Below are 20923 nucleotides of genomic sequence, written 5' to 3'. Positions count from 1 at the left end.
CTAGTTGAAACTAGTTTATACTGAATGTCTTTGTTAAAACCCGTTTTGTCTAGTTGAAACTAGTTTATACTGAATGTCTTTGTTAAAACCCGTTTTGTCTAGTTAAAACTAGAATTTACTGCTAGTCAAAAATGAATTTGAGTTAAAACTAGTTTTAACTAGACAAAACGGGTTTTAACAAAGTCATCCAGTATAAACTAGTTTCAACTACACAAAACGGGTTTTAACAAAGACATTCAGTATAAACTAGTTTCAACGCGTTCTAACTAAAACCGGGTTTTGACTGTAACATATATATATATATATATATATATATACACACACACACTATTTTAGAATATCTTTATTTAAAAATATTCTAAATTTCAAAGAAATTTGTTTATTAAACTAGTAATTAAAAATTCATTCATTTACCATTTCCTTAACAAAGACAAGAAATCTACTTCTATTCAGAAATTCCTTATAAATTCAAATAGAAAAATTATCAAATAAGAATTGAAAAATAAAAACTAAGTTCTCCCAATTTGTAAGCAATGTGTCAAAATTTGATATATAATGCTCATTTTTGTATTATTACTCTATTCAAAAAAATACGATGTTTTACTTCATAAAATTTATTATTATACAATTTTTCAACAGTTTTCCTGAAATAACTAAAACAGTTTTCCTGCAATAACTAAAAACAATTTTTTTCTAAGAATCATCATACCAAAATAAATTAAGTAATAAAATAATATAAAATAATCAATAATTGTAAATCAAGGAGAACACATTTTCTCATTTATTATGTAAAACTTATGAAAACATTAATTCTTTTTACCTATGTCCTTACTGTTTTACATTTGTGTATATATTGTCTATTTGGACCTTGTTTATTAATACGACCTATTAATAAACAAAGACCAAGTAGACTATATAGACACTGTAAAAATGATCCAAGTATTATTAAAGTATTAATATGGCATTTTATAAATGTTTTCTCAGTGTAGTAATTAAAAATCCTCTCTAAATTTAAAACAGAAAACAATAATTAAGTTTACAAACTTGACATTTAATATATATTGCATGATTTTTAAAAATATTAAAAAACAAAACGTGATCTCTTATTATTTCAATAACTGTAATATTACTCTTATTTAAAATCAAAAATTTAATATTGATTGAAAACAAAAGTACTTCATTAAATGTGAATTGATATATGATAAATATTTCTTTAAATTACTGATACTTAAAGCCAAATTTAAATTTTACACATGCTAAATTACTAAAAAATAAAAACAAGCTTTGACATTGAACTTCAATGACATCACAAAGCATATTGATACTCTTATATATCAGATAATTCTCGTAATTACTAAATGACGATTGTTGCTTTTTATTCAGATCACAATCTAACATTCCATTTTAACTCAGATAATCTAATTCATGTATCTTATCTGAATGAATATTACTTTTTTCTGACTAAATTCAGAATTTAGTTGCAAAATATCAGACAATTTTAGGATTTGAATTTGCTATCATATCATCTTAATTATGACAGAAAAAAATCACTTTACCAATGGTTTTAATATTTTTGAAAACACCTTTGAAGTAAACATTTTAAAAAATGATGACAGTGTTTTTAAAATTTCAAATATTGGACAGACTTTATTAACATTTTATTTTTCATAAANCTATAATCAAACCAATATGCAATAACAAATTCAAATTTAAAACAGTTCGAACATTTGGTTTAAAATCGAAATATATAAAAATATTTATAACAATGTCCAAAATGTTATCAATTTAATACATCTAAGTACTCAATGAAAACTAAATGTAGCTGGGAGAAAAAAAAAAGCATCTAAAATAATACAATAGAAGCTGTTCTTCAGGTTATGCCTTAATCCTTTCCCTCTCCCCCCGCAGGGGAATTTCAAAAAATTCCTTCTTAGTGTTCATTTTCATTACTTTCACCTCTAGGTTCAGCAGTTTGCTCTGGAGATGATGAATCAATCAGTCAATCACTCAGTCAGGACAAGTAATTTTATATATTTAGATTGTAGAAAATGTTACATGTTTGATTTTTTAAAAAGCTGAATTCAATTGATTAAATATTAAAAGTAATAAATAGTCCTGTAAATGTAATATGAAGAAAAATTAGGATAATTGGAAAACATATTTTTTTATACGAACAATACAAAAATAGTTCCAAGTTTGTTGAGGAATAGGAAGAATTGCAAAATATACAGAAAATATCCACCTATCATTACCGATCAAGAATGACTGAATAAAATATAAAAATAACTTATGGTAGATTATTAAAGATATTATAAATGTAACAAGTTAGTTCTACAAAATCACTTCAAATTTTAAATTTAATCAAATAATGTATCCAACAAATATATAAACAACAATTCTGTTCTAAAGGAAACTAACATATAAATTATGAATAAATTAATCCAATTTTAAAGGCTAGTTTATGTTTGTATAAAGTATAAAGAATATCAACAACCTTCTACATAAATGATGAAGAGTCACATAGGAAAATATGGAGATTAAAATTTTGGACTGCAATTCTGTTATATAAACTTTTCTCTAAATTACATAATAGTTTCAATATTAGATTATCTCTAAGATGATTCAATCTGTTTTTTAAAATTGAAATGTTTAAATAAAGTCACTAATTTTAGGAACTAACATTATTTTTAAAAAAATTGATGTTTATAATCTAAAATTTAGAGAAATAAAATACAGTGATTTTTCTGTTATAATGATATATAAGTAAGAGACAACTTTTATTTTAGAGAAAAAAGAAATAAAGAAGGAAAGCCTGTCTTATATGTTAAACTATAATTTCCCATAGATACTAAATTCTCCAAATAATCTTCAGTAGACTAGATAGTAGAATAGGTGACCTCTACCTAGAATAAAAATGTTATTGTTTAATTAAACATATTATTATGTATTATAAAGCTAAGCAGTTTTTGCATATACGAGGCGTGTCCAGAAAGTAAGTACTGTTTTGTTTTACCGCCACCGCAGCGGTAGTATCGCAGTTCAGCACCTGCGCACATGTGTCTCTGGTTGATAGTCAGTCCAGTGACGCCATTAGAGCCGGATTGTGTTGTTTTTCCATGTGTTAGTGAGCGTTCAAAATGTTTAAGACGATTGCCGATCCCACCGACTGTGAAGTGCATTCTGTAATACAGTTTTTGAACGCAAAGAATGTTAAGCCAGTTGAAATTCATCGTCAACTTGTAGAGAGTTATGGTGAAAATGTAATGAGTGATGGAATGGTGAGAAAGTGGGTTCGACAATTCAATGCTGGATGCACCGATGTTCATGACGAAGCACGGAGTGGCCAGCCTTCTGTTGTCAATGACAGTTTGGTTGCAAAAGTGAATGAGAAAATTCTTGAAAACAGACATTTCACAATAAGATTGCTTTGTGACGAGTTTCCACAAATTTCAAAAACTGTTTTGCATGATATTGTCACAAATCGCTTAAATTATCGCAAATTGTGTTCCCGCTGGGTTCTCAAAATGCTTACAGCTGTCCACAAAACGAAGCGACTTGGAAGTGCTTTGACATTTCTTACCTGATACAGTGAAGAGGGTAATGATTTCCTAAACAAAATTGTTACTGGTGATGACTTGGGTTTGTCATGTCACTCCAGAATCAAAACAACAGTTGATGAAGTGGAGGCACTCATGGTCACCCACAAGACACAAATTCAAAACAACGTTGTCAGCACAAAAAATCATGTGCACTGTGTTCTGGATAGACAGCGCATTCTGCTTGTTGAGTTCCTTCCCAGAGATGAAACCATCAATATGGAATGATACTGTGAAGCATTGCGAAAACTTTGCCGTGCAATTCAAACAAAAGGCATGGAAATCTCAGTAAAGGCATTGTGTTGCTTCACGACAAAGCACGTCCCCATACTGCTGGTGTCACTCAAAACCTTATTCAACAATTCGGTTGGGAGCAGTTCAATCATCCGCCATACAGCCCTGACCTCACACCTGCAGACTACCATTTGTTCTTGAACTTGAAGCATGGTTTTGGAGGGAGGCGCTTTGCCAGCAATGAACATGCAACAACCAATGTTCAGCAGTGGCTGTCTTCACTGGCAGCATCTTTCTTTGAAGAGGGTATAGACAAGTTGGTTTCCTGATATGACAAATGTCTGAACAATGGTGGTAACTATGTAGAAAAATAGTTTCCGACATGCTCTTTCATATAAAAATAAATTTTGTTTTGAAAAAAGATTTTTTATGCGAGTTTTTCCAAAACAGTACTTACTTTCTGGGCACGCCTTGTATTTATGTTGAATATTTTAATGGTAAATGATTGCTTTAAACACGTCTTTTTTCCTGATAAAAAAAAAAGTGCACTTTCTTACTTTTTTTTTGGCTGTATTCTGGTTAAAATAAAATTTGGGGAAATTGCCAAAGGCACAAGATGGCTTAAATACACTGATTACTTTTTACCCCTAAATATTTTGTGTTGAAATGGAATGCTTTAAATTACAGTAGATCATAATTTTCTTTAAGATTCCAATAGATAATCATTGATCTTGACTTATTCTCAGTGGAAGGAAAAACCAACTTTCAATAAGATTACACTTTAATCCATTTTAGAATTTTCTTGGGCTCTTGTTATTTAAAAAAAGACAACAAAATAAAATTCTTCTAGTCTAAAAAAATTTCTTTTCATTAAAATTACATTTTCTTACTTTATACTATTGCTAATAAGACTTACATTATTTATGTAAAAAAAAACAAAGTTTCCATAGATATCCAAATGATAAAATGAACAGTTTCAAACAGAGCTAGATTTATAAATTATTAATGTTTTTTAAATCACCATTTTTTTGTTTTATTTAACTGCATAATAGTCAATTAGTTTGCCAAATTAAATGTCCATTGCAAATACCATGTGACAAAACATTTTTTCACAAATACAAATTGATGTAAATCAACTATATTAGCTATTTGTATAAATTCACATATAGAACAATAATCATGATATTTTGGGAGAGTCAAAATTTTCTAAAATCAAATCGGATGATGAAATCTGAATCCACAATCATAAAAGGCCAGCACCCATTAATTCATCAGCATGTCTAAAGAAATATTTTTGGGAGGCACAATTCTCCATTGTTCTGATTTCCATTGATAAATTTTGGATTTAGGTTGAGTGCTTATACTAAATTTCATCACATAAACACAATTTGGACATCACTACCACAAAATAATGTTTAAGTTCTTTCTAAGCATATTGTTTATTATTGCAAATAATCATCTGATAAATAACTTTAAATACTTATCAGTAGATTATCTTGTAGAAATTCATAATTGACAACATTAACTATTGGTTATATTGACAATTATCAAATTCACAGAAGGTAACTTGTCTATCAATAAGAGCAGTACAAAGTTTTTGAATCAATATACCTGACAAAGACCTTAGATCAAAAACATTAGTTTTTCTAGAGAAGTAACCTGGTACTGGACTGGATCAAGGTACTGTGATGGTGTATTGGGGCTATCAGTAAGAATTAGTTGCAAATGAAATGAAATTACATTATTGTTAATTTTCAGTTCTTAAAAACAAGTGTATCAATCAAATATCTATTGATCTGTTGAATGTTCCTTTCTTAGTTATGGCAGAAATATTTTTCTTCTTTGATTTTCTATATTATGCTTTTTCACAATAAGGAATCATGAAAATTTTGGTTGCTATATGTGAACATTCATAGAAACAGATAATGTAGTTATTTTGTCATTTTTGTATTAACAAATATAGAAATTGAAGAAAAATTACTTCACAATTCAGGTTACTCAAATCTCTAAATATAAATGACTGGTAACATATTACTACAGTAGATCCCTACATTTATTGGACCTTACATTTTGTGGATTGTCTACAAATGAGTTTGGAAAATAATGCTATTAGATAAATCTGGAACAGTTTTTGACATAAAGTCAGGAATTATTACATTAATTCCTGAATTTATGTCTGATCTGTGACTGGTAAAATGTCTTTTTCTTCTTCTGGTAAAATGTATATTCAGAAAAATCAATTGTGAATGCATGAATTCACAGATAACATTCATTACTGGCAAGATGCTACTACATACTGAATAAGCAGATCAATTTTTGAAACAAAAAAAATATACAGAGAAATCATCTTTCTGTGAAATTTACTAATTATTAAATGGTTTTTTTTTTAAATAAAATATAAAGTTGATCAATAATTCATAATTAATGTCAAAAACATTAAGTTAGACAAAATTTATTAACTTCATTCATTAATTTGCTATTTAAGATTTCAAACAATACTGAGAAAGTCAAATTCATTTAATTGAGCTTCCCTGGATTTTTCCAGATTCAGACCAGAACTTTAAATTATGCAGGCTAATTAATTATATGAGTAAAAGGCAGGTAGTTATGCTGCCATTAATTAGTCAAGTTCTAGCCTGTTAATCAAATGATAGAGCTGGATTAACTATTAGTATAATTTGGCCTTGGATTTCTACATAATTACTAAATCCAGAAAACAGAATGGAACTTGATAAGTTTGATGCTGTTCAAACACTATGATTTTTACAAATCTAAGAATTTAGACCATCATTTTTACATGCTTGATAAATTTCAAATGTTGGGTATTGTTTTGCTGACATAACATTTCAAATAAGTTATAGAAAATTAAGGAATAAAAGACAAGTTTATATTTTTTTAAATAAATAGTAAAAAATACTTTACTAAAATTAACTTTTAAATTTTCTCATTTTAAAATAGATTTAATGATGATTTTAAAAGTTTAATTATTCATTATTAATGTCATTAATAGATTATAATTTAGTAACAAAAAATTTTTAAAAGAGAGAATTACATTATATTATGTATAATATTCACACACTATTAAAAAATATTTCCTTTGAAAATAATTTATTTTTAAAATTTATATATATATAAATAAATTTAAATCTGAAAAATAAACTAAGAAATAAAGATCATCAAAAAGGGAAAATGAACATTTACTATATAATTTAATATAAGATTGAATTAAAAAAAAAAAAAAAGATTTAGTAATTTTTATTTAAAAGAAACTTTAATATTTCATTTAATTTTAAAGCAAAATATTAATACTTTAGTACTTTTACTAATATTAGAAACAAAAACATGAATGAAATAAATTTAAAATGAATTAGAAAATTTATTATAAATGTAATTATTAGAAGTTTTGAGGAAAATATATACAATAGTTTACATAAATTTTCATATGAATTCTGACACAAAATTTACATAATTCATTATATGTAAACAGTAACACTTGTCTTTTGAATCGAACTGCAGACAGTTTATATTTTTATCTTGTTTTAGATTGTTTTTGACATCTGGAAATACATATGATATACTATTTTTAAAAAATAGGTTTCCCCCATTTTATTTGTACATTGACTTAGTTCTGTGATAACTAAGTACAGTAGAGCATCGATTATCTGAATATCGATCAACCGAAACATCAATTAACCAAAAACTTTCCACTTGGCAAATTTAAATTTCTGCTAGTGCTGTGGTGCTGCAATCTTTGCTATGTCTTGGGCTACTCTAGTATTATTTTTGTTGGTGTGCATGTTTTAGCTGGCAGCACTGGTGCGACCACGAGAGGGTACTTAAGGACGTGCCAGGATTTGAACAAATTTTAACATGGGATAGGTTAATATATTTTTTCGTACATAATTGGTTATCTGAAAAATTGATTTTCCAAACAACTCTATTCCTCAATTGATTCGGATAATCGATGCTTTACTGTATTATTATTATTATTAAACTAGCAGATAAGCCCGGCGTTGCTTGGGCAAAAAGTAACGATAGCAAAGATTAAGATGATTACATTATAGCCAATCTTACCTGTTTTCACAGAATGCAAGAATTAGTCTGGAAACAGGGGGATCTAATTAGAAAATTTTTAGATGGGTCTAAAAATGTTTGATTTCCCGCAAAAATGAAAAAAAAAAAACAAAAAATTGCATCTGTGCCTGTAAATCTTGCACATCGCTTTCTCTTAAAACTTCCATTGTTAACAACCTCTCCCCTGCAGGGAATTTTGAAAAATCCCTTCTTAGTGTACATTATCGTGAGGTACCCTATTAAAACGCAAATCAAAAACGCAAAAAAACTGCATCTAAAATAGTATAATAGAAGCAGAGTTCTTTAGGATAAGCCTTAATCTTTCCCTCTCCCCCACAGGGGGAATTTCAAAAAATCCCTTCTTAGTGTACAGTACATTCTCATAATGCACCCTAACTGTGTACCAAATTTCAACTCCTAACAGTTTAGGCTCTGTGCTGATTATTGTTATTATTAACCCATCTCAATTATATATATAGATAATATNAACAAATATCGTTTAACTTTGTAATTATTTAAATAAAACTAATTTAAGAACCGTAACTTACTAATTTAAAATTCATAAATGAATATTTTGATTTAACATATTTCAATTGATTTCTTATTTACTAATTCTTTCGCTTCTTTCATATTATTTATAAAGTTACAAGGCGAACATCGCTCCGCGTGTCCATTTCTCCCTATCTCCAGACGATATCTGACGTCGTCTTAAAATTTTAGATCATATGTACTGTACATTTCCGAATATATTTAAAATTTATGTTATAATTTTGTTCTGAATGAAAGTACATTTACAATTCCTATAACTGATATTAAAATAAATTTTAATATCAGTTATAGGAAAAATTTACTTGTTTATCTATGTTAAAATAATTTCCTAAAATTAAGTCATTTAAATAAGTTTAAATTTAATCATTAATTAATTTATTAATGCCAAACAATCAGCCTAATTATCAGGCAATTTCTAGGCTGGGTGAAAAAAATAGTCCCATAATTCAGCCGATCATTTGGTGTTAATTAAATTGGGTTACGAGTTGTTGTTATACATCCATTTTTAATTTACTTTTAACACACAAATTAGTAACCAGAAAACTAATCAATATTTTAGATATAAATTATTAATGTTAATAGTATTTTCTAATTAATTAATAATAAATGATATTTAATTTTGAATTGTTTAACTAACTAAAAAACAATCATTACTGCAAAAAGTCTTTTTAAGTTCTGATTGATAAAAATATAACAACATGCTATTTAAATCTAAAAATAAAAACCAACAATGAGTACTGCTATTCTTCACAAACTGTATGGGTAATATGAAGTTGTGTTAACAAGCAAAGTGATATTTGGAAGTTTGCATTAATAACAACAAATAATGGATTATTCTAAATGAATAGTAGTTTAATGATGATTAGAAATCAAAATATTTTCCAACTGAATAATCTGCTTATTTCACTGACTGCATAGATGATTTTGTTAAACACTATACTTTGCAATTACCATAGGAATAGCAAGGTTAAGGCCGAAGTTTTAAATGCGATAACATGTATGTCAGATGTTCAGTGCCATTCTCCTGTAAGCCTAGAAGTTTGACAATGGTGTTTGGATAGCCAGTGGAATCATGTTCAACATTCCAAACACCATTGTCAAACTTCTAGACTTACAGGAAAACAGTGCTGAACATCCGATGTACACATTTTTGCGTTTAAAACTTCGGTCTCAACCTCGCTAATATTTATAGAACAAAATATAATTAGCGTTTTTTTATTGACATTTTTATAGTGTTATTGTGCAACATCTCACCACAATCAATAATAAAAATAAAGAAAATCTTACAGAAAAGTAATAAAAATATTAATAACATATTTTCAGTCATTTTGATATACTATTTATCTGAAAAACCAGTAGAAAAATGTCAAACTTTCCAACTATGTGACTTCTGCTTGAGCAAAACAATTAGAGTCTGCATTCTTCTACAGTTGCTAGTCATTCATATAAGCATTCAACGTTCAAATTACATGTATGAGTTTTATGAAAAACTGAAGACTTTCAAATTAAATTTTTTTACTCACTAGCTATATGAAGTGGATGAAAATCTAAAAGTTTTAAGTTAACTTAAAAACTACTAGAGGAAATTTAAAAATTCCTTCTAGTTTATATTCTCTTCTCTCCTGTATCCATATAATTTCAGATAACCAATCTAGAATATGCACACTTGAGAATGACATGAATACAAAAACCGAATAAGAGGGGCAGTGTTGTTATTCAAAATACTACTTAAGTATTTTGAATAACAACACTTGACTAATCTTCTAGAATAAACAAAAAGAACTTTTTCTGTAAGCAGAACATATCTTGAACCAAAGATAAAACATAATCATCATCATGATGCCAGGCTGCAATTTTTAATCATATTTTAATTTAAAAAATCACACAACTTCCAGTTCATACCAGAAGTTCATATATAGTTGATTGGTGATTCTGACCCAAGCTTTCCGTATCCGGTCTCATTTTCATCTATCTAATTCCATTTTCAAGATTAACGAAGGGCAGACAGATGGCAGACCATCTGTCCTTCATCAGCCCAATTAAATATCCGGACTCAATCCAAAAATTGCAATCCAAATATTTAATTCGCGACAAGTGAAAATGCAACAGTAAAAAATTAACTGTCAAAATGAAGTTTCAACAGTTAATTTTAATTAGTTGCCATATATAGATTATTATAATTAAGTTTTTATTCCCTACTCAAACAAGATCTAATTTCAAGTATTTTCAAGGTTTTTGTAGCAAACAATTGCACATTTAAAGTGTATCAGCTATAAATTCCATTAATTTAGTCTTTATACAGAATAAATGTATTTTAATTAAATTAAAGTTAAACTTTAACAACAATTAACTTCACAACTTAGAAATTACATTATAAACATCATAAATAAAATTTTATATTTATTTGGTATTTTAATACTTAATAAATTTAATTTAATTTTTTAAATAAGAACTCGACTCATCTAAATTAAATATTTGATCAGAATTATTTGAATTAATTGTAATTAAGTTACGTCATAACAAATATCGTTTAACTTTGTAATTATTTAAATAAAACTAATTTAAGAACCGTAACTTACTAATTTAAAATTCATAAATGAATATTTTGATTTAACATATTTCAATTGATTTCTTATTTACTAATTCTTTCGCTTCTTTCATATTATTTATAAAGTTACAAGGCGAACATCGCTCCGCGTGTCCATTTCTCCCTATCTCCAGACGATATCTGACGTCGTCTTAAAATTTTAGCAGAAGATGAACTAAATCGATTATAATAATTATTTTGTAATATATTAATAAAACTATTAAGGTTATAAATAATAATACATGTTCAAAATTGAAATTAAAAAATAAAATAAATTTTCGATGTAGCGTATGACGTAATGTCGATTTACAAAAACAAAAAAAGGCCCAAAATTTTAATATATTTTAAAATTAATAAAACTATAATTAAAATTTATAAAGAGTTTAAGAGTTTTTACTTTAAAATATTATTTTTATTCGACGTATTTAAATTTGTTTTATTTTTCCTAAAAAAAACTCATGATTATATTCTATTATTAATTCTCTACGTTATTTATGTATTTTTTAATATTTTAAAATAATAATAATTATTTCATAAATTATAAATAATTTATTTATTAATGAAATATTTTTAAGTCACGTGATTGTCAAGTATCGTCTGCTGATCGATTGACGATTTGTTTATTTTACTGTAATTTAGTTTCTAGATTTTATTAAGTGATAAAATGCAGAAAAGGTGATTATGCTTTAATTTAAATCGTTAATATTCTTTATTAAAATTACAAATAATAAAGTTATATACGTATATAAAAGATCTATACTTTAATATATTCATGTAATGTGTATCAAATATGAAACTATGGGATCTTTAATTAGATTTAAATTATGACTTACAGACTTTCAATGACAACATATCAAAATAAAATGATCATTCTGTGTTCTGTGTACATTTAAACAATTATGAAACACCATACATAAATATTATTATAAGATTGCTTTTACTTTCCTGGCTGTTATATATAACAGAGAGAAAGTATGGCAATGTGTCAAAAAGTTTTTACAGTTTCGACTTAAAAACACCTTAAAATGTCAAGAAGTGCAAGAAAAAGTTGTTGGTATGCATGTATGGTGATGCCAACTTAGAGGTTTTTTCCTAAATTTACAGGGAAAATCAGCAGGATGGGAGAAATAGTTTAGGGAAAAAATTAAAGTCTGCCCGTATTGGTTATTAGAGTTTGGCAACGAGTGGGAGCTTCCGAAAGTCGCACAACTTGAGACTGCTCTCGTGTGAGAATATTGCAGTGAGATCTGGAGCAGATTGCTTCATCATATTGTGCTTTTGTTTGACTGTGCGTGTGCTTCCTGTGCACCAAAGTAAAAATTTGTTTCTCTGGTTTGTCAAAAGACTAATATTTTTTCAATATGCATTGCAACCAAAACAAAGCTATTTAGTGGAAATTTCAGGGTTTTTTTTGACAGAAGGTTGGCAACCCTAATGTCTGTGTGTGTGTGTGTAGGGAGGCACAATTTTTTCACCCCCCTTTAAAGCTTAACTCTTGTGCCTTTTGTCAAAAATTTCTGAAATTTTACAGGGAGGTTTGTGTATTAATATATTGATGCTATTATATTTTGGTGGTTAAAAGTTGAGAGGATGGGAGACAAAGGACAGCTGTGTCATATTTCAAGTGGGGTCAAACTTAAAATGAAGATTTTACTCATTATTACAGTTTACAGTTTTTTTTATAAAACTCGTCTCTACTCTTAAAATTAAGCTTTTTGTCATTTTATAGTAATTAATAATATAAAAATTTTTAATAAAATCTCATAACAGATACTTATATATATGAACCAGAATGAAACTTTAAATTTGAAAAAATATACTGATGACCTGATCAAAAATGTTATCAATAATATATTTTTTCAAAATTAAGTTTTTATTTGGGAACTGTAAAGGTTATTTAAGCTATGTTTATTGTACCATTATCTAATGAATAGCAATTGTTAAGCTGGATCTTGTAGCAGATGGCACTACATAAAATTTTAGCTCTTGCTGGGAAAGTTATGCTACTCATTGCTAATTATTTATAAACTAGCAGATGAGCCTGGTGTTGCTCTGGCAAAAAATAACAACAGCAAATATTAAGATTATTAGATAGTTTCATACTTCTAACATTTCTACTAATTTATATTATAGTATTTGACTTATATTTATTAAGGTTATCTTACATAAGATTTTATCACACTGTGTGCCCAATCTAACACATTTAAAAATTATTTAAATTGTGTACAGTACAGGAATAAAGAATTTTCAAAATGTGTTAGATTGATCATTTGGTGTGATAAACTCTTACATAAGATAACCTTTATAGTTATACAAGTTTGGACACATGCACTGCATATCTCGCCTACCACACAACTGCGCCACATGGTTACCTATCTTGTATATGTACATGTCTGCCCCTCGCCACCCACTGACACCAAAAATGTAATGCTTACCTAGATCTTTTAATTTATATGAATGTTTAACGGAATAATATACAGCCTATATCCACTCTGAAGGTCCATTCTAAATATTGGTGAAAGAATTTTTGAAATCAGATGAGTAGTTTTGAGATTACCTCTTATATCCAAACTTACAAACTTTACCTCTTTATAATATTAGTGTAGATATTATAATGAATTATTTAAAAATAATGTAAAATATTAAATTACATATATACATTTTATTGAGAGAACAAATAAAAATAAATTTTATAATGGATCCCATAAGATAAGGAAGAACTTGCCACTGTGGATGCTCATTTGAATTAATCAATTAATCAATGCACTTTTAACAATAGGTGAAGTTTAAATAATTTTAACATTTTCAATCCATTGGTTTGAAAATGTTTGCTTTTTGTCCTTAAGTTACAATATGAATCTTTGAGCATTAAGTTTTTAGCTCTAAGGAAGACTTATCACACACTATTGATGTTGTCGGAGTAATCATTGTCATAATAAACCTGTAAATAAATCTACCCATTTCTGTGAGATTACTCTGATGTCAGTAGTGTGTGATAAGTCCTCCATAGAGCCAAAAACAGTGCTCAAAGATTCATATTTTCAATCTAGTTAACAAGCCATTTTTGGGTATGGACAATTGAAAGTGGAATTTAGTGTTGAAAGGAAGAGGTATAGATTCCAATTGTTTACTTTACCAAAGACTATCCCATCTTCCATCCAATACTGATATTTCACTTTTAATTGTCCATGCCTGAAGATGGCTTGTTAACTTGATTGAAAATGTTAGCATTATTTAAGCTTCCCAAAGATACATTTAACTAATCCAGCTGAATTCTTTATGCACTATTGTACATTTTTGAGTTCTGATTAAAAATTATAGTAACTGTACAAAATGGTTACAAATTCCCATGTGTTATTTACAAGCTACCTTTAAGCTATCCCTATCATCCTTCATACATTATAATTTTCTCCCACGTTCTTCTGAACATCATTATCTCCCACGTTCTGCTGATAATTGGAAGTTAATACAATAAAGCAAATCCCCGATAATTGTTTTTAGTCTTCATCTGTCGTAAGACAGAATTGAGAATTTCACAATATCCCAATGCAAATTACTGTATTTTGAGTCTAAATTCCAAGGATGTCATACTGTATCAGATTCATATCCAATACATTGATCAGTGAATTTATTGTTTAGATATTATCTAACTGGGAGACCTAAGGCACAGTTATGCATTGGGATTTTGTGGCTAATTTGTACATATTATGAGAGAGTTATTAACTGTATTACAAATTCTTTTTAGATACCTTCTTTTGTTTTCACTTATTACAATGCTGTTGTTGCTGGAGAAAGTATTATTAAAAATCCATTGTTTATAATCATCTAGAATTGTTTTGCTGTGGCATTTTGAATGGCCTTTATAGTACTGATTTTCTAATTGTCATGATCTTTAGGAAGAACCAAAAGATCTTAATATGATACAGTTTATTTTATGAATATTGGCCAAGCTGTAAAAATGTGTAGTAACAGGGAGCAGTCTATTTACTTGGTGGAGGGAAGGTTTATTAACAAATCTTTGACAAGGTCACTCACTGTATGTTATGAAAAAAGGACTCCTAAACTTTTAAAAAATTCAAAAGCCCCAACTGAGTACTGACATTGCCCAGCCAATGTATATGAAACTATCTGCAAATCTGATGAATTACAGATGGCAGTTGAAGACATTAATAACTGATTTTTAAAAAATGCTTAACATAAATTAGTATTAGATATTTTTAGTTATAATACTGTTGCATAAAAATAAACTATAATTGGATTTATTGTGTGTAAATGCATCTAATCTTGTTATATCTTATCTTTTGTCCATATAGTAATCTTTAAAATTGTTTATAAATTATATTGTAATTTAATATCAACTGTACTGAATCAATTAGTTATTTTTAACATTTTATTTTATAATTTGATTGTTCTTATAAAACATTCTGTTAAAATAATAATAATAAATTAATTTTTGTTAGGTAAATGCTTTTAGTTAGTCTATTTACATGCTTTTAGTTAGTCTATTTTATAAGATTTAAGTTTTTTTTTCTCAAAATTTTTCATCTAGGGATTGATTTTTGGTAAACTTTCTGAAAAGCCACTCTTTGAATATAATAAATGCACTACCAATTTATATCATAACCAGTATCTTACTAGTTTTTTTTTTTTTTACTAATATTAGTTTACTGTGACTATAATCTATTAATAGGTCTTATTACACTGGTGTAACATCTGGATGAAAAAGAGTGATTGAACTAGTCTATTGGTTTAAAGAGAGAACTTTCTTTATTTGCACTTGTATACAATACTTTCTTGTATTCTAAACCTTTCCATTTCTCGTCAGCAGGTGTTTTGTCTATTATAATTCTAAAAATACAAACAAACTTTAATTATAATAATAAAATTTAATTACATACTTAAATTTAGATAAATTATTTTTAACAAAAACATAAATCTTTAAATTTTTATTTATTTTTATGTTTTTTTATTATGTTTTTAATCCTTCTCCAATTAGAAGATGACATTTTCAATGATTTTCATATAATGCCTACAATGTCCAATCGTTACTATGATTAGATAATTATGATTAGACATATAGATATTATTTACATGAATTATTAATTAATATAAATAATATCTTTTCTAACTTCTTGTTCACTTATCTGTTTCTTTAAGGACTTTTCTTTCCTTTATTACTTCTTTAATATTTAACCCTTGTTATAAAATTAACTAGTTTTTCTTCTTCTCTTATTTCCCCTGCTGTTGTATATAAATATCATGATTATTAACATGCTNATCTGGATGAAAAAGAGTGATTGAACTAGTCTATTGGTTTAAAGAGAGAACTTTCTTTATTTGCACTTGTATACAATACTTTCTTGTATTCTAAACCTTTCCATTTCTCGTCAGCAGGTGTTTTGTCTATTATAATTCTAAAAATACAAACAAACTTTAATTATAATAATAAAATTTAATTACATACTTAAATTTAGATAAATTATTTTTAACAAAAACATAAATCTTTAAATTTTTATTTATTTTTATGTTTTTTTATTATGTTTTTAATCCTTCTCCAATTAGAAGATGACATTTTCAATGATTTTCATATAATGCCTACAATGTCCAATCGTTACTATGATTAGATAATTATGATTAGACATATAGATATTATTTACATGAATTATTAATTAATATAAATAATATCTTTTCTAACTTCTTGTTCACTTATCTGTTTCTTTAAGGACTTTTCTTTCCTTTATTACTTCTTTAATATTTAACCCTTGTTATAAAATTAACTAGTTTTTCTTCTTCTCTTATTTCCCCTGCTGTTGTATATAAATATCATGATTATTAACATGCTGTCTATAAGGTTCAAAATATAAGAAAGTATTGTATATAGGTTCAAATAAAGTTTTTCTTCAAATCAACAGACTAGTTTAATCTCTCTTTTTCATCTATATATTACATCAGTGTAATAAATCATATTAATAGATAATAATCACAGTAAACTAATATTAATAAATAATATTTATTGAAAATGGACAAGAAGCATTGATTAATAGTATCTTAATAGGTTCATGACCAATGTGTAATATTAAATAACAAGATATTTAAATAATAATATTAAGGTTTTGGTAATATTAAGGTAAATATCCTGTCCATTTGCCAAAACAACATAATATTATACTTCAGATATGTAGATGATATTTTCATTCTGTGGAGAAATGATAACAACACACAATGCTTTCTAAACACAGTCAACAATAACCCGTATGGTTTGACATTGGGTTTAGAGCAAGAGAGTGCTAATAATAATAACTTCTTCAATCTTTCTATCACGTGCAAAGAAAGAAAAATCTGGACGGACATTTATCGCAAACCAATTTATCAACCCATTATTATTCCGAGGAACTCTATTGATCCTAGGCACATTAAATATGCAGCGTTTTGGGCATTGATTAAATGGGCATATACTCATTGCACGAGCATACATGATACTTATAAAGAATTAGATTACATTAGGAAGACAGCAATGCAACAGGGTTACCGGAGAAGAGAGGTGGATGAGCTTATTATGAAGTTTCAGAAGCAGAATCAGCATCCTCTCAAAATGACCCAGGAAAGAAGAGTAGTACTTAATTATTTTCCTTTTTTAAACAAAATGATTAGGAGAGTTGCTAACAGTAATAATCTACAAACAGTATACCGACGTAATCCAATAATCTACAGAATGTTAAGAAATGATAAGAGAAAGGAAAAGTAAAATAATTTACCAGAAGTATATTCTATACTTATTAAGGATCAGCATTTCAACTCTGCCACTACATGCAGTTAAAGCAAAGACTCAATGAACACAAATACTCTGTGAGTAAGAACATGGCTAGCACAATGCTCGCAACATTTGCCAAACAGCAGGAGGTCAAGATATTGTGGTGTATCCCACCATGAATATATGTTTTTTTATTCGCTAATATTTTAAGTTATTTGTAACTTCTCCATCTATGTAAATAACTTGCACTATTTTTCCTTGTTTAACTCTTCCAACCTATATGTACCTTCTGGCTAGTTTTGGGCTGAAATGGGCATCGATCAACAAAGCAGCATAGGAAGACTCTTTTTCTTTGTTTATTCTTGGAGAAGCAAGCGAGGGGAGAACCACGTGAGGAGAGAAGGGAACGTGTCCATGCGGTCAGGTAGTATACATACAGTGACCATATTTTTTTGGGGAAAATAAAGGACATATCGATGAAAATCAAAAAATACCTTATAAAATTCATAAGTTTATAACATTTATTACGAAAATAGTAGCATACAATAATGCATACATTAAAATTTTAAACAATCTGAATTATTACACATACACACATTGTAAAAATTTTAACAACATTAATTTTGATACTTTTCAGTAGAATTAATTTTTTTTTTATAGCGCCATTTCACGCTTTAAAGTCATAAAATTCCATACAGTTCATTTGAAAGTTGTATTTGATGGAAATACATGCTTCTAATGTGCTTACTTTTAAATCAGTTTTTTCATTCGTCCACATATTATTCACCAATGAAAATATTCGTTCAACGGGGGCATTAGATCCAGGGAGACAAAGAAAATTCTACGATTTTACAAATGTTTTTGAAAACAATTTCTTTTGCTGTAAAATGTTCAAAAATCTCAATCCACCTTTGATGGCAGGGCTGGTTATTCTGTCACCATTCGTCGATCTTTTCGTTTGTGACATATTTTTTTACACATGAAACTTCATCAAATAATTCACCATCGAGTATATTTATGGACCAATGATTCAAAATAAAGATATAGCTTTCCTCTACTTTTGCCCACAAAGGGATTTCGCATAATGTGATCCATTCAAACACCTCTATTTCAATAAAAAAACATGTCCCAATTATTTAGATAATCTATGCACGTTTGATAAAATGTGTACACAGCATCATTGCATTTTTGGCTTGTATATTTTCTGATTTTTCTAATGCTAAAACCACTTTTCTAATAACAATAGGAAGAAACCCCTCATTTTTTCTTTCAAATAACTTCAGCTTTAATTAACAACTGTATCATGCACCAACTAGAGAGTTAAAAAACTATCACAAAAATCCCCATAAGAGTGTCCACCCCTTGGTAATGTCAGTGGGCCGTTTGGTTGGCGACACACTGCACTACTGCGCTCTGTGTAACAATGCAACACTGGTCGGGATGGCGTATACAAAACTAACTTGTTTAATATATTAAAAAAAATTTTTTAAACTTTGTGTCAACTTTACAAAATAAAGGACAAAATGCCTATTTTAGAAAATAAATAAAGTTAAAGGACAGAGCAGTGAAATAAAGGACTGTCCTCTTAATTAAAGGACGTATGGTCACTGTAAGTATACACTAAATTCATCATGGTAGATGTCAAAAAATTGCCCAACTTGTTATGCAAATAAGGGGATTTCCTTCTAACATGATCTTTCTGTATTCTTTATCTAACCTAGGTTATATTAGTTTTTATTTTAAGTTAAGTTAGTTATAATTAGTATTATAGTACGATCCTAACAGATTGTGTACTGGCTGGTTTTAGGACCCGCATGCGTAACCGGATATATGAGCTTTGTGAACTAAAAAAAAAAAGGAACAGTTTAGAATTTTGTGCTCCAAAACAGTTAACGTGTAATATTATGGATGGTTTTGAGATCATGTATTTTGAATAATTTGTATGTTAACTGTAAATAAATAATTTCCTTTATCGTTAATTGAAATTGGTGTTAATACGTGGTGTATTATTCGCATAATATGGTTTTCATTAACCCGTCACACTACGGTATATTGGGATCAAGCCTCAATTATTAGAGCCACGAATTCCAAACAAGTAGTGAAGCATCTTGAAAAGATAGAGATACACAAGGCTCACATAAGCAAGGCATACATTAATCATAGAGATGCAGAAGGATTATCTTATGCCTGGAAATCTTTTTACAATAATGCAGATTAATACAATGTAATCAACATATATTTTCCCATTGGTGGCTTTATTTTTTATGTTATTTGTAAGTTATTTATAGATAATCCGAAGATGCAAGTCAGATGAACTGCCATGCGCATTTTGGATTCTGTTTAATTTGTATTTCATACATTCCATTTTAATGTTCTTTTTTAATATTGGTCCAACTGAAGATGGCCATTAAAAACACGGTTGAAAATGTTTTTGTTATATTAAGTATTTTTATTGCTGGATGGTTAAAGGTGTTATTTATATTAATTAAGGTTTTAAAAGCTTATAAAGAATAATCTAGATTTTATCATAAAAGAGTTGGAGTTTAGCCATTGTACATAGGCTGTTTTTTTTTTTTAAACCTCCGATGGTCCATAAAACAAAGACAAGTGTAAATAACAAAATTAATTTATTACTAATAGTTAGGTACAAACATAGTTACTTTTCAACATAATCATTGTGAAGATTGAGGCATTTGTCATATCTGTGGATGAGCTTTGCAATCCCCTCTTCATAGAATGTTGCTGCCAGTGACTTGAGATGGGCCTTAATGTAAGGTGACCAGATTTTAACATTGGTGAAGTTAGACAAAATTGACAGGTGGGAGTGGTTGTCTTTTTGAAATAAACTGTTCTAAAGCAACAAAATTTTATTATCAAAGAATGCAAAAATTGTATTGTATAATATTTTTTTAAATTTCAACATAAGTAAAATTTACAAATACAGTAATACCTCGACTTACGCTACCCCTACTTATGCAAACCCGGAGTTACGCAATTTTCAAATCTTGTCGATTCGTCTTTTGTTTGAGCGTCATGCATCTCTTGATTACTCACTCCCCCCCACTATTGTTCGGCTTACATGTCGTGGAATAGACACATAGCTACAATTTATTTTGTGTTATTTATTTCTGT

The 20923-nt window shown here is 28.1% G+C and overlaps 3 protein-coding genes across 6 annotated transcripts in view; 2 read left to right on the top strand and 1 right to left on the bottom strand.

Moving 5' to 3' along the window:
- Positions 1-11186, bottom strand: part of LOC111616204 — a 39645-nt gene extending 28459 nt beyond the window's left edge. For 2 of the 4 annotated variants that reach the window (XM_023357632.1, XM_023357629.1), the window contains exon 1: positions 8453-8601. The gene's annotated coding sequence lies outside the window, so the exon portion shown is untranslated. Of the gene's footprint in view, positions 1-8452; positions 8602-11032 lie in introns of those variants that run through there. The other 2 variants (XM_023357633.1, XM_023357631.1) reach the window with 2 other exon arrangements.
- LOC111616208 (putative uncharacterized protein FLJ37770) lies at positions 3138-3584 on the top strand. Its single transcript, XM_023357636.1, has one exon. The coding sequence runs from the start codon at positions 3138-3140 to the stop codon at positions 3582-3584; it is 447 nt and encodes a 148-aa protein (XP_023213404.1).
- Positions 11187-11617: 431 nt separating the features above from the next.
- LOC111616206 (Bardet-Biedl syndrome 1 protein-like) overlaps positions 11618-20923 on the top strand; it is a gene marked incomplete at its 3' end in the record, with an annotated part of 36508 nt that continues 27202 nt past the window's right edge. Inside the window, exon 1 of the mRNA XM_023357635.1 lies at positions 11618-11715. Within this exon, the coding sequence (XP_023213403.1) occupies positions 11705-11715 (11 nt within the window). The remainder of the gene's footprint in view (positions 11716-20923) is intronic.

The sequence above is a fragment of the Centruroides sculpturatus genome, unplaced genomic scaffold (assembly GCF_000671375.1).
Source record: "Centruroides sculpturatus isolate CEXI.00-Female unplaced genomic scaffold, Cexi_2.0 scaffold1757, whole genome shotgun sequence".
Taxonomy (NCBI): Eukaryota; Metazoa; Arthropoda; class Arachnida; order Scorpiones; family Buthidae; genus Centruroides; species Centruroides sculpturatus.
The sequence above is the reverse complement of the archived record's forward strand: the minus strand, read 5'-3'. Positions and strand labels throughout refer to the sequence as shown.

Bases quoted from the DNA above. Each gene is read 5' to 3' on its own strand.
- LOC111616208 (XM_023357636.1), top strand. From the start codon at position 3,138: ATGTTTAAGACGATTGCCGATCCCACCGACTGTGAAGTGCATTCTGTA.